Source organism: Gobius niger (assembly GCF_951799975.1).
Source record: "Gobius niger genome assembly, chromosome: 15".
Classification (NCBI taxonomy): domain Eukaryota; kingdom Metazoa; phylum Chordata; class Actinopteri; order Gobiiformes; family Gobiidae; genus Gobius; species Gobius niger.
Window position 1 is genome coordinate 18521681 of NC_136866.1, and position 15010 is coordinate 18536690.

At 40.2% G+C, this 15010-nt stretch overlaps 2 protein-coding genes across 7 annotated transcripts in view; one reads left to right on the forward strand and one right to left on the reverse strand.

Moving 5' to 3' along the window:
- Positions 1-15010, forward strand: part of LOC306975298 (cytosolic 5'-nucleotidase 1A-like) — a 225445-nt gene that overhangs the window by 200536 nt on the left and 9899 nt on the right. The window lies entirely within an intron of this gene.
- The window catches only part of otofa (otoferlin a), a 142488-nt gene that overhangs the window by 74238 nt on the left and 53240 nt on the right, over positions 1-15010 (reverse strand). For all 6 annotated transcript variants that reach the window (XM_079572625.1, XM_079572624.1, XM_079572623.1 and 3 more), the window contains exon 3: positions 14282-14370. In XM_079572625.1, coding sequence (XP_079428751.1) covers positions 14282-14370 — 89 coding nt within the window. The remainder of the gene's footprint in view (positions 1-14281; positions 14371-15010) is intronic.

The window sequence follows — 15010 nt, forward strand, 5'->3', positions numbered from 1 at the left end:
AATTGAGTCAAAACACAAAATGTTCTAATCCCTTTATCAGATGAAGCCTAAAAGTGTGATCCAATCAATTTACAGTCAAATTACAAGAACATACATTTACTGTGCAATCAGTGTCTGCACCACTAAATTAACTAAACTAACTTTTGAACATTTATAAGTTCCATGAATTTTTTGCTTTAAGCCGAGTTTGCAAAATCAAACGTTAGACTTTATGGATTTTTCTATATACAGTAGCGAGAAAAACTAAGTACACCGTTTGGAATTTCTCAACTTTCTGCCTAAATTGATCATAAAATGTGGTCTGATCATCAAAATCATAAGAATGAATAAACAGTGTCTGCTTAAACTAATACCACCCAAACGTTTATATTTTATCACATTTTTATCGGCCATAATATGTAAACATTCACAGGAGAGTGTGGAATAAGTAAGTACACCCCCTGAATCTCACTAAACTGCTGCAGTTTTGGAATGGTCCAAGATTCACTCAGCAATAACTGCTTTTCTGTAGTTGTAGACACAACAATCAGGATGAATCTTGGACCATTCCTCTTTACAAAACTGCTGCAGTTCAGTGAGATTCAGGGGGTGTACTTACTTATTCCACGCTCTCCTGTGAATGTAGAAAAACAGAAAAAAGTGAGTGCATCAGTCGGTCCAAATCACATAAAGGACTTTTAATTTGTAAGTCAGAGTGCCTCAAATCCTCAAATTCCCGCTCTCCTGTGAATGTTTACATGTTATGGCAAATAAAAATATGACAAAATGTAAATGTTTGGGTGGTATTAGTTTAAGCAGACACTGTTTAATCATTCCTGTGATTTTGATGACGATCAGACCACATTTAGTGACCAATTTAGGCAGAAATGTGAGAAATTCCAAACGGTGCACTTTTTCTCGCCAGTGTATATTGGAGGGATGCTTTATTTTTTTAAATGCATCGTTTAGATTATTGACTGCAGATATGGGGGGAAGCTAACGCCCAGTCGCTCGACTTGCCCCATTGTTCGGTGTGTCTGAATGGCTGAATTATTGAGCGGAGCTGGGCCTATCGAGTTCAGCCTCACTTTTAACACTTCAAAAGGTGCCATTCATTATTGATCCGCAAACAATTGACTTTCATCTCCTCCATAATTCACCTCACAGTTGGACCACACAGAATAGCCTTCACTCCAAATGACGATCGCCTGTCACTCTATTGTTATTAGTTATACTTCTACTGTGACGGAGAAGTGCCTTGTCCAGGAACACAACAATAAGCCAGACCAGACTTGAACGATTTTTCTAAACAAGTGCAACTGTTTTCAAAATCTTTCTGTTCAGCCTTCAGAGTCTGATGATATAACCGGCCTTGAGCTGATCAGGGAAACAAAAGTGTGAAGAAAGCTACGCACAAAGCAAACTGCACAAATTCTAGCAAATATTTATCTGAAAGAAAATGTGAAAATGCTTTGAAAATAATCAGGAAATCGGTGTACCAAGGGCTTTAACATAAGGTCAGTTTTTCATTAAATATTGATCGTTCAACATCAAGCTGTTTGCACTAATGAACGAGTGCTTCGAACAATTCCCGGTACAGGAAGATACAGTAATAAGACCATCACCTACAGCTCCACAGCCCCAGACACAGGCCGCATAGAAAAGATGAATGGACTGAATACCGGACTGGCCATAAGGAGACATTGGTTATATATTGCTTTTGCTTTATGGCGTGCTATACAGTACGTGCCTTGGAAGGAGAAAGCCCCTCGCTATTGCTCTGACGAGGCTATTGTTATGACACTGACAACGGCACTGGACTCAACCATTTCACTGTCAAAACATCTGGACCTTCAGGCGAGACACACTTCTCAATGTTGAGGTTCTCAGTTAGTTATCTCCATTAACATCTTAGTTTTAATGTCCGAGTGTGATGTTGCGTTTTTGATGACTTTTTGTCCAGTAGCAAGACAGAGCTACAGCAGCACGGTGCACCCTCGTCTTTTTCTCCAAATGAGGTTTTCATTCCACTCTTGCAACAATATCCCCACTTTAGTAGCTCCTACAGTCTTGGACTTAACACTATTTTGAAGAAATAATAATAATTTTGAATTTTTATATCAATTTTATATCAATAATCCACAGCTAAAGTTTCAAATTAATTTATGTATTTTTTCCCCCTATTCACTTGCAGAGCCTCGCCTAAATGTCGATGAGCCAATGGTTGTTTGTGTTAGGATAGACCCCACTCGTCAATGTTTTGGTTAGGCTTCACCCAAGACATCGAATATGAATATGCACAATCAATGTTTCAGCTATATCAATACTTTATTAAGCAAAATCAGCTTTAGCTATCTCTGATGTTGAGAAATACTGTCTCCCTGCAGATAAATAAATACATTTATATATTCAACATGGAGGCGTTTGCCCAGGTGTGCTGTCATCGTGCCTTTGGACAGAGCCAGTCTGACTAATAGGTGACAGGTGGTAAACAGAGAAGCAGAATGCTTCACAACAGCCATATCTTCAAATACTGTCATTATTATTGAAGTCATTCACTAAAAGTCAGAAGCAAGATGTGCAATTTGTTCTTTGTTCTTCATTTCCATTATTCATTAAAGCAGTTTGTAGTAGAGTATTTTCCTTCGCCACCATGAATGTAAATCTAGATCATCATTGCACTGCACTGTTGTGGGTCTAAAAATAGCATATTTTCATGGATCGTGAATGCAGAAGTAAAAGTGTAAATTAGCGCAGTGTTTTTTTTCCGCCTAGTTCACTTCTCAGCACTGCCTCTGTCTGAGCTCCGAATAAAACACGTATCAAAATAACTCACCAACAGGAACAAGGGGGATATGTATGAGGCTCTGTGAGAGTGAGAAACGAGCAGCAGCTCAGAGATTGGAAATGGGATAATGTATGTATGTGTTTTGGACATATTTTCAGTTTGATCTTTTCTATGATATGGGATGTGTCCGAAAAGGCAAAAGATTTGGGAATAGATTTAAGATCTGTCCACCAAATAAGATTGCATCAAACACCTGCTGCATAGTTCTACAGGCAGAGAAACAATCTCTGTGCACGCAGAGAGAGGGGACTTTAGTGAAATGAGTTTGACCTTCAGATATGCAGAAAATCCATCCCAGTCTGTGGCCCTGAAGGAGCACAATAACATGGTCAGAGTGGGGTCTGCAAATAAAATACACTCTAATTATAGAAGCTGATAGGGTTAAAAAAAAAAGCGTAGAAAGATTGTCTATACAACAATATTGCTTACCAAGTACACAGTTGACAAGTTGAAGTGTTTTGAGTTCTTGAAAGGGGGACGGCCTGGGTGCAAACAAATCACTACTTTTGGTATGTTTTTTCATGAGCTGAATTATGTAATTATATGACTGTGTTAAGTAAATACAGAAGAGTATGGGCTCTTTAATAGCTTTAACGGGATGTGGTCCTATTACAGAGCTGGACTAGCAAAGTAAGTCTGGGTTAGGCCTGGTTTCATGTTATTAAGAAGCTGGGTCACTTTCTATTGGGATGTATTTGGTGTATATGGTGGCATGCCTTTAACACATCAACTGCACTGCACCAGAGTAAGTTCATGTATAAGATAAGAAAACAGCTTTTTCACCAATCAGTGAGGAGCGAAGAGGAAAAAAGGTGGAAGAGCGGTGGCTTGACGGCTGTATCAATTCGCGCACAAATTTGGTAAAGTAGCAAGAACCAGTGACGAATTTTCCTACACTTGTGGCTGAAGCAGGTTATAAATGAATACTTAATTATGAGAGTTACTTTAAGATTAAAGCAAAGTTTTGAACAACGTAACATACTCCTTTCTCATTGGGCTGTGCTTTATGCTCGTCCAGGGTAATGCAGATATATTGGCATGAGCTTAGTGGATGGATGTTTTACATGTAGATGTCTCTGGCAGTGACTGACTGCTTAGCACTAACTCCACATGTTCCATAAGAACGCGTTCACTGAGGAAATTCACTCGACAGGGAAACCCAGGCCTAAGTCAGCAGCTGATAACCCTCTTCTTGATATCCAGAGACGCTCAGGTCAGGGACACTTATCCAGCTATTTCCCTCACCATCTACAATCCTGTTAATGAGCACAGACTGAGACAGTGCTCAGGATGCGAGCTCAGTATTCCTCTGTTGCAGAGTCTAGGGCAGAGGTCACAGAATGGCCGACCTGGTCCGGATCTGAACTTTGGACCCGATAAATGCCCTCAGTCGAGCAGCCGCTTGGTCTTTCTCTCTGCAGCAGAGCGGTGACTAATGGCTGAGGAATGACTGAAATACGGCTTGCCAAAGTTTTTAAAATGAGGAGGCCCTAATTATCTAAGTAAATATGAACGCTTGATCGTGAGCGCAAATAGTGCCGCTGTTTCATGATCTTTTTCTAAAAAAAAAAATAGGTTTGAAACTGGACTAAACCAGGTCTAAGCTGGGATCAGTGTCAGGCAATGAGCGAAGAGGAGAAACACGGCACAGCATAGGCAACATTGTGTAAATCATGTTCTATATGCATTCTTCAAGGTTATTATGGACAGGATTCAATGAACTGCAGTAATTATTATTGGATTGAATAGAACCCCTTATGTTCCGGACCTTTGCTTACCTTTTTTCTTTTTTTTTTTTTTCAATTTGAACCTCATTGAGTTTTAATTCCAGACCCCCTGGTCGAGGCAATGGCCTGACAGTTTTCTGCCTGTATCCACTTTTATTACCTCTATGCTCCGCCGCCCTGTAAGCCAGCTCCAGTATCACCTCTGACTGAACAAGACAACCTACCACAGAGGACATAGCCCTGCTCCCATCATGCACTGCAGCAGTGGCTGAGACTGCGGTCACGTGGAGTTGTCGTCATGGTGGGTGCGTTGAAGAGAAAAGCTGGTCCTGTGTGTGCAAACAAACTGAACAGGTGTGACCACAACATGAGCTGTACTTGAATTATTCACCACTACACAGCATGGACCCCAGGGGGCACAGGCGAGGATCTAGGCTATAGGAGGAACACAGCACTTTTGCTGTCTCCATCTCTACAAATTTAATCCGCTTATACCATGGTCCCACAAACATGACATTTATAATAAATGTTTTTTTCATTTACTAAACTCACTAAATATGCCAGACCACCGGGACTATTTTATGTGGGTTATTAGCCGGTCACTGGAGGCCCGTCTCAGAGCGAGTCATTCTCCGCAGCTATTACGAGGATCTCAGTCAGGCGCAACCAAACATAAGCACACACTGCATCGCCAGAATCACAACACAACAGGACTAACCCGGCACTTTTCCGTGGAAGTAAACACCGATATGCAGCACTCATGGGCAGGAGTTATTTCACTTTTACGCTGTTTAACCTGAAGCTAGCTAGCTAGCTCAACGAACTCAACTGTTTATGGAAACAGCTGCGGTGGAGTCGCTCACACCTGGGCCCCACGAACTGAAACTTTTATGTTTGACTTTACTAATCCAGCCAAATATGCTTAAACGCTGGGATCATTTTATGTACGCCTGAAAATTATGAATAGTGCCTTAACCGTTTTCAATAGAAATGGAAAGCTCGTATTTTATTAACAGTAGGCTAACCTAGCTGCTTACTCTCCTCTACTTCCCATTTATCAAACGTTTTGTTTTGGCCAAAAACGTTGAAATTAACCACAAAATCCATCTCATACGTTCCTGTCAGTCACTAATTACGCATTTATCTGATTCAGCTGTGTCATGCGTTGCTATGGCGATGCCCACAACGGAGTGATATCCCAGTGATTTAACTACCGGACTACGTGTGCGGTTACACGAAAATAATGCACGCTTGTTAGCACCCACCAGCCAATCAGAATCCAGTATTCACCCAGACCATGGTATAATACATGTTAAACCTTGTACCTCACTTTTGCACACGTGAAAGGAGGGTTGTAGCAGAGGATAGTTACTCAACAATATCCTTCTGAGTAAATGTAGTTTTATAACACAATACAAGCTGAGAATAAAGTTAATTCTATATTTTTGAGCCTATATGTATATTTGATTGTCTATTCATTTGAATGATTTGAAATGCAATATTATCTGTTTTATCAGTCGAATAACATCACGACAAACATAAATTCAAGCAGGTTTTCACCATTAACTCATTGACTGCCAGCTATTTTCAAATCAGAGAGCTCCCCACTGCCAGAGGTTTTTCAGGATTTTGACTGTTTTTTCATTTTTCAAGACCCACAGAAAATTTAGGTCTACCAAAAGAAAGATTAGACTCTCTTCTTTCATCTAAAAAAGTTTGTTTGCACTTCTTTCCATTCTTTAGTAATCGTCCGTAGAAAATAGATGAAATCACCCAAAATGCTGTTTTCTGACCAAAAAGCTGAGAAAACGAAAGAGCAATGCTGCCACCTAGTGACTCAATTAAATAACTTGTAGTTATTTTATTGAGTCACTAGGTGGCAGCATTAGGCAGCACAACTAACACCAGACATGCTCAAGGCTTTGCTGCAGCTGTTCCCATTGAAAAACCTAATTGACGTCTATAGACGTCATTGGTATTTAACGTTCGGATTTCAATTGACGTCTATAGACGTCATTGACAGTCAATGAGTTAAGATGATTTAGTTTTCGTACTAGAGTAGATATTTGAGCTACTCTCCCCACACCTGTTATAGTCTTTTGACCCATAGGCATTCTAGTAGAACGTGAAAGGAGGTGAAGAGTAATGAGAGACTTGCAGCATATTGTCGGAGCTTGATGGCAAACTCGGGAGACGTGCACATGGGCTGCAGCCTCAACCCTTCAACTATCGTGCAGCACTGACATTTGAAATGTCACACTGGTTAAAGACATTACAGTCTTTTTGTTTGGCAATGAGTCCATTTCCCACTGTTTCCTCGTGTCATTACAAGAATCTCTTAACGACAGCGTGTTGTTTTCTGTAGGAGATAAAAGCCGAAGCAAAGCAGCCATGAAACTGCTGATTGTAGCATTTCATCTATTTGTCAAAAATGTTTTATCACAAACAAGCGCTCATTATAAAGTTTTATCAGCATAAACACTCCATTACCACTCCTGTGTGAGCCAACTGTTACGATCATTTCATGGCGATGGAGAAGAACTGCTGTTTCGTACTCATTTTCGTGGAGTAGAAAACAGTAAATTTCTTTTCTTTTTTTATTGTAATAAAATCTGAAATTATCCCCTCGGTGGGGTCAGAATGTTAAGAGCAGGCAGACATGTTTTTATGTTAAAGACTTGATTAATCTATAACTTGATAGATCTACATCAGCTTGTACATGTCCTGCACAATGCTAATGTAGAGACTGCATGGCAGAGTGGTTAGCTTTTTGACTTAACACTGAGGTCTACCTGTCTGACTTGTTTTGTAAGAATCAGGAACTGCATGAGCTCATAAATACCACAATTTGAATGCAAAAAAGTTTGTGTTATTGCATAATATTGTAATAACTTAGCAAAGCAGCAGATGGTGAGTGGACGACAAGGATCAGCTAAACAATGATACAAACTGTGTGGAGCTCATTATTGTGGCACTGGAACAACTACTTTCTAGACTCAGACAGATACAGCCCTCTCAGCACCAGTTCGTGCAAGCGAGAAGTGCTATCGTACTATTTCATCCGTTGTTTCATTTGCTCATGTTGCTCTGTATTTAAATTTGCATGTGTATATCCTTTAATGATGAAGCAAAACTTTAGAGCTTTGTCTCAATGGTAAGTTCAAATGTTCTTGGACAACAGCTAGGTTTATGGATGCAATAAGATCTGGCTGTGTGTTCTCATCACCTCGGCGAGAGCAGGAAGTATATTGGGATGTTTTTTGTCAAAATATCATCACTGGAATATTAGGTGACCCTAGAGATGTGACTGAGATTTGTCTATTTTTGCTTACACGGCTTAAAAAGCAAAAATGCACGGTATGTTTTGGGGGATTTAGCTTTTGAGTGTCAACAATCCAAACCATTTGTCATGATATTTGTAGCACCACAGCGTATTCTATGTTATAGCTATATGGACTCATGCTATGGCTCATTTGAAAGGTGAGACTCTAGGCTCTCCATAGGTGAAAACAATTAAATTCCATGTGCCTCGGCTAATTTAGATCAAAATCACACTTTTTTATACAACACTCTCCTTTCTGATTAACTCCTCTCTCCTCCTCTCTGGACAAACACCAACATTAAGGGAAGAGGAAAATGCCTAAATATAGTTGTTTCAAGACAACATTGTTGACATGTTTTGAAACACTGCGTGTTATCGATCCCTTTTTATCGCGTGAGCATTTAAACAGCCTGGTTCTCGGATTGAAGACTTTAACAGGATGTTTCTCAGCCGTCCTTGGACTGATTTTAACCATTTAAAAACTCAGAGAAATGTTAAAAATGCTAAAAGTTCAGTTTTAGCCTGGACTGTTTTCTAATGCAGCTCCATTTCAGTCTATTTTTAAAGTAAAGTCTTTAGATTTGGTCTTGATTAAATATTTGTGACACAGTTTGTTGAAAAATGTTATTTCTTATATTCAAACCACGCTCCATCAACCTCAATGTTTAAATTATGTTCGAATTGTTTCCTACGTTCTGTTATGGCCCCATCTTTTTTGCAATTATTTAGTTCAGTTGTTCTCACCCGGGTGGTTGGGACCCAAAAGTCAAGTCGCAGAACCATTTTCCACTGTTTCGTGAGCCTTTTACAGAATTTTTTTTCAGTTTTAGAAACAATAGAGTATGTTAAACGTTCTGTTATCGAGTTGTTTTGGTCATAATTTCAGGTTAAAAGGCTAATCTCATAGTTATTTAATGAGGACATTTTGGGGAGGAAAATACAGCATTTTGCATTGTACGCAACACATGCATTTTTTATTTGGGTCGGGGCTTGTCATCCAAGGCTATAGTCTTATAAATGCTAACCTTGTAGTTAGAGCTCTACAAACTGCATTGGATTTAGTTTAGCAGATCGCATTTCACTCTTCTGATCACTGGGACCTGAATCTTGAATTCCAGATTGCAACATAACTCGCAATTATAAGACACCCCCCAATGTTCAGCTCTGTAGTTGATTGTGAAAAGCATATCCGCCCACGGTCTCCACGTGTGTCCAGTCATGATAAGGTTGTGTGGATGTAGCATAAAGTACCACCTACACGGACAGCGGCGTGGACTAATGACCAGTGTGGGCGGCGGCTCTCTCGTCAGCATGTCCGCGCTAAAACATTGGGGTAATGATCCTACTCACAGAGCACATGCAGACTTCTGCTGCAGCCTACATGCTTTCAGATGAGGACACGGGCGCCTTAAGGGGAGTCATGTGGAGCGTAAACAATGAGAGTGTGTGGGCTGGTCGGTAATGCTGCCGTTTAAGACCGTATGCAGTTACTGTCAATGTGCTCTATGGGATAATAAGGGATTTATCAATGTGCAAGCTGCTGACTTTAAAATGATACCTTTGATATGTCTCTTGTAAAGGCCCTTTTGTAGTTAAAGCGGCCAGTCCCGCCCACCGCAACACCGTCCACTTAATGCAAGCCACAATCGCTCGAACTTCTCCGTTCCTCCTCTATGTTCACATTATGATGAATATTGTTTTTTTTAATGTAATAACATAAAAAGTGAAAACATAAAAGCACTGAATCATAGCAACAATATATTAATAAAAAACAACTTGAAAGAAGGAGACTTAAGGAGTTTGTTGTGTGTTTCCTTGTTTTGCGAAAGGATCAACCAATCCCGGCGCTTGCGTTCTGCAGCACTTGACGCGGAGTGATACCGGAGTGACCCATGATAAAAAGTCAATATTTATATATACCCATCAGAGGGATCATATCTTGCAATACCAAGTCTGTAATTTATCTGATTACTTGTCCTTGTGAAAAGAAATAAAATGTAATATAAATGATTTCTGATTTATATTATATGCGGCCCACTGGGAAATTGCATTTAACAGGTTAGAACTACATTTCCCATGAGACACCGCACAGTAATGCCAGGGGAAGGGAGATGCGGCGCTTCTGCAGACGGCTTATCATTATCAACTTTTTTTAACAGAGAAACGGACTAAAAGCAGCGGACTGTGAGCGAGGAGCTTCTGAAACAGGTGGAGACTGTCAGAACGCCAGGGAGAAACTTTAGTTGTTCAGCTAAACATATGATGAAAAACACTGCAAGGACAAAAAGCACCTTTACCATCTTTACCTTTATGACAGTGCAAAGCGAACACATCGTAATTAGTGTTTAAAAGCGTCACAACAGTAAAGTGAGGAGCTTTTTCTCTCCATCTCTCTCTCAGAGCGACATTGTGTGCTCACACAAGAAGCACATCATATCTATTAACTCAGTCTTTATTAAGGACACATGTGCGGACACTTGATCCATAGTTAAATGAAAAATAGAGAATATGGAAATGTATTAAAATACTGCAAATAATTACAGCAATATTGACAGTAAAAAATATAAGTCCCAACAGTTCTCTAACTAGGTCACAAAAAGGCCTGAGGTCAGTGACTCCACATTATTTACATGAGGAGAATCTCGCTGAGCTGATCTCAGACACACCAGAGTCTGGAAAATGGCATTTGGAGAGTGTCCAAGTCTACACATTCATTGATATATTTATTATATGACAGGGTCATTGAAAATGAACACAGTACAAAACAAGTTTGCAGCTGAAGCTTTTTGCTAGTGCTCATTATCAGCTCCAGTCCCTGAGTGGGCCTTTCCTTTTTCTTTCTAAATAGGCACAGACAGAAACTGGACTTGACTCCTGGAAGATCATTCACTGATGCCCTGAACCAATTTACCAGAACCAAAATTAGACTAATTTCAAAAACTCTCATTGTCTATGTCTGTAATTTTACATTTTGAAGCTCAGCAAATGATTGGAAACCTCTGGAAGCTTAAACGTGCAGATAGGTAATGTACAGTCTATTTTAAGGTATATTATAACAAACAATAAAAAGTTTCTAAATCATAATTGACTTCAAGGGGCTAGATGCAAGTTCGCCATTTTATACTCACTACTGCCACCTCAGGTCATACGTGTAACTGCACCTTCTATATTAAGCTCGTGCATGACGGCAATTGGGACCCGAAGTAACACGTTTTTGAGCGACAGAGCAGGATTTTAGAGGCAGTTGTGCTGAACAGGTCTGAGCTCATTCTACACATTAGGACATTGTTGGAACTACATAATTTTTTAACATTTTTGAACTCCCTATAGTCCCTTTAATAAAAAAGGCTTATTCAGTTGCGGCCCCGACCAACACTGCGTTCGCATTTTTGGCCCCCGCTCCAAATGAGCTTGAGACCTCTGATTTAAAGACTTTGATCTCTCTTGTAATACTGTAGGCTATATGTATTACAGACTTCTGTATATATTTGTATATATCTTAACCATTTTTGTTTTTTGTAGAAAATGGCTGTTCTGCACTGGGTGTGGCCTCCTGATTGACGGGCACCACCCATTCTTTGGAGAAGATCTATGCCACCTGGGCTGGTCCACTCCGCATACACTGTGGTTCAAAGATGAAAAAAGAATGATCTGATGAAGGCTAATGCCAAAACGTTATCATCATCCTTGATTCAAAAATCAGCTACTTGTGTGTGCTGTTTTTGATGAGGATTTTCCTCAACATCTGTTACATCTGAGACCATTTCTGGAGTGCGTTGCTTCTATTTTCTCAAAAAGTCAATATTTAACTGAAAATGGGCTGGACTGAATGCTGTTTTTAAGATGTGGATGTTTTATTCTAGCTTTTTAGAATCTTTTAAGATCTTAAACATGTATGGTCCTGGGGAAGGGACAATGAGTTTGTTTACAATGTATGTGAATTGTCACTTTAACATTGTGTCTCTAAAAAACATAGGCTGTTTCTGAATGTGCATCTTGAAAAGTAATGAGCATCGATGGTCACAAATAGGATTCTTTCAATAATGGCTTACACTTGTATTGTGCTTTACAAGCCTGTGTTACCAAGTTTCTCAAAGTGCTACATTGTCGTCATTATTCATGCACTCCATACTCAGTGGTGGTAAGATACTATTGTAGCCACAGTCTGTGCCATCAGACCCTCTGCTCCGACCACCACCAACCACTCACTCACACTCTACATTCATTCTGGCCTTTCGGGCTAGTCGAAACCAGAGAACCTGGGGGAAAGACAACTCTTTTTCACATGTTGAGTATTGTTTATGAAGAAAACTATTTTATTCCCTCTCCACTCTTTATTGCAGAAGTCCATTACTGGAGTAGAGCAAACTTTGTAAATACTAGCACTAAAGCATTATCTAGTACATTACTATATAGTCAATACGGAGTTGGAGGCTCTGGGGGACATTTGGACACAGCCATTATTTCACAAAAACAGAAGAAGAAGAAGAAGAAGAAGAAGAAGAAGAAGAAGAAGACTGCTTCCGAAACGGGCAGATTGCTAAGAGCTCTTACGCAAAACCGGATGTGCGTCAGCGTCCGCCATGGCAAGTTGCCTCCGAATTGGTCTGTCAGTTAGGAAGTAGTTAGGAAAAGGAGCCTTGATGCTAACTATCATGGCCACTTTAGCATAGGGACCTCTGATGCTAACTAACCAGTGATTAGGAGCTATGTGCCATCCCACAAGCCACTGCGCCAAATCCCCCCACCCCCCTCGCCCCCACCCTCGAGTGATTCATGCGCAACCGCTGTTGATTGACAGGAGCACATTTAATAATAAAAATAATAATAATTAAAAATTAAGATTCTGCACAAGCCAAACTTTATAAAAGTGATAAATCCATGTTGTCGTCCCCACAGCTCAGTCACATGTCAGTGTTAAAGAGGAAACTCAGGAAACGGATTAAATGCTTTTGTTTTCATTTAGTAGAAACTTAAGCCACGTGGATCATTTGCATAATGTAGCTTTAAGAAACAGCTGTTGAAATAAAATAACACTAAAGGGAAATGTTTGGATCATTTGGATTTATTTTTCTCCTTAAATGTCTTTGTTTGGACACTATGTTGTTGTTGGACACTGTACACTAGGGGGCGACATGCACTTTTGTTTGGCCTGCACTCCACCAATAACTTTAAAGAAGAAGAAAAGCAGCTGCTGGTGATGTCACTTCCCTTTCCCCTGTTTAAGGACGGACGGATTGTTCAAATGCTGCTGAGGGTCTAGTTCCCTAACTGCATAGAGGTCTAACAGTTGACCCCATGAAAGGTTAAGGAGTTAGTTGCTAGTGTTAGTGCTTAGAGGCTACAATTTGATGGTTTCGGATTGAGCCGAAGAAGAAGAAGAAGAAGAAGAAGAAGAAGAAGAAGAAGAAGAAGAAGAAGAAGAAGAAGAAGAAGAAGAAGAAGAAGAAGAAGAAGAAGAAGAAGAAGAAGAAGAAGAAGAAGAAGAAGAAGAAGAAGAAGAAGAAGAAGAAGAAGAAGAAGAAGATTTACAGTCAGAGGCAACAAAACATTTCACAATTTTTAGAGTATGTGTTTGAAAATAGAGCTGCATTTAACAATAGTAAAGTAACCCTCTCTCCTGTTTGGCAGACTTTCACAGAGTCAAATCACAAACCAATCTTGTATCGCAAACGCCTACATACAGTACAACACAAGAATACATTTGATGGAAATACTACAGATTCAGTATCAGAAAGCCAGTGCTGTTTACTGTGTGGCTAATGCTAATGCTAAAGCTCAGACCATTTTCAACTGTAATAATCACAGCAAAGGATTCATGTCATTTAGCCTTCAGTCTGAATGCAGAAGCTTGGAGCTCTGAGTTTAAGCCTATATTATCAGCTCTACTATATGGTTTGACTTTTGTCATATATATTCATTAGCACACGACAAGGGGAAAGTGCCCATTAATCATGAGCTGCAATGCTAAATGCCATTCTGCGATACTGAAATGTCAGGTTAATGCAATGGGATAAGACTTGGCCAATTAGATGATATTTGCACACTCTGAAAACATATTAGTACAGCCTTTAGCTCATTTCAGCCCACTGTTGATTAGGTTGTTTTACAGGAATGCCGATAACTAATGTGACTATTACCGAAGACGCTGTTTCATTACTTTACTCCCTGCTATGATCGCTGCTATTCTAATCTCATCCGTGCCGTGTTTGGTGGTTCTCGCAGTCTGTTACTCGCCAAATGTATCCAATTTTAAAAGCCCCAAAAGGGGAAACCGGTGAAGATGAAAACAAACCTGCTCGCTGTCAGTGTAGATTGGTGCCACACTGTGACGGGCGGCGAGTGTAAACAGTTTACTGTGGGTTTGGTGATTGGGTTTAGGTGTTGTTTCAGACTGGAGCTTACCGGTTGGAAAAGACCTTGCTGTAATTGTAGACCTGGACCTCCAGCATCTCGTTTCCGTCCAGTCTGCTGGCAATGGGCCACCGGAACACCTTGGCACAGAAAAAAATAACAGTGGTGGTAAACAAACCATTCAGTCATTAAACTTGAAGAGAGGAGAGGATTTGAAATATACATTCTGCTAAATCCACTCTGCTTGAAACTTTTCATCATATTGTGCTGTAGCTTGTGAGGTTATTTTATTGCACTTGTGTAAACACTCTCAGTTGCTCATGTCCTGAAATGCTTTACCATACACATCACACTCATTGAGGTCATCAGTTAGCGTCATGTTTCTAATAGCAGTGCTGTGATTACACTACCCACTGTAACCAGTAAAGGATACTCTCAGGATCTTATCAAAAATTATACAGCACCGATGCACTGGTATCTAAAGCAGTGGTGGGTCTGGACCCAAAAGTGTGTCAGAGAACCCTTTTTCAGGGAAATCACATTTATACACCGCCTTTCTACCTGCTTTAGGCACTCTTTACATCAAGGAACGACTTACCCACACACTCTCATTAATACACTAATGTACGCAGACACTGAGGCAAGGACACATTGACACAGTGTGCGCCTGCGGGATTCAAAGCGCCGACCCTCTGGTCACAAGATAACCCGCTCTACTCTGTGCGCCACAGTCACCCTTAACAGGAAACATTTCTTTCAATGTTCATTTTCTAAGAAAGT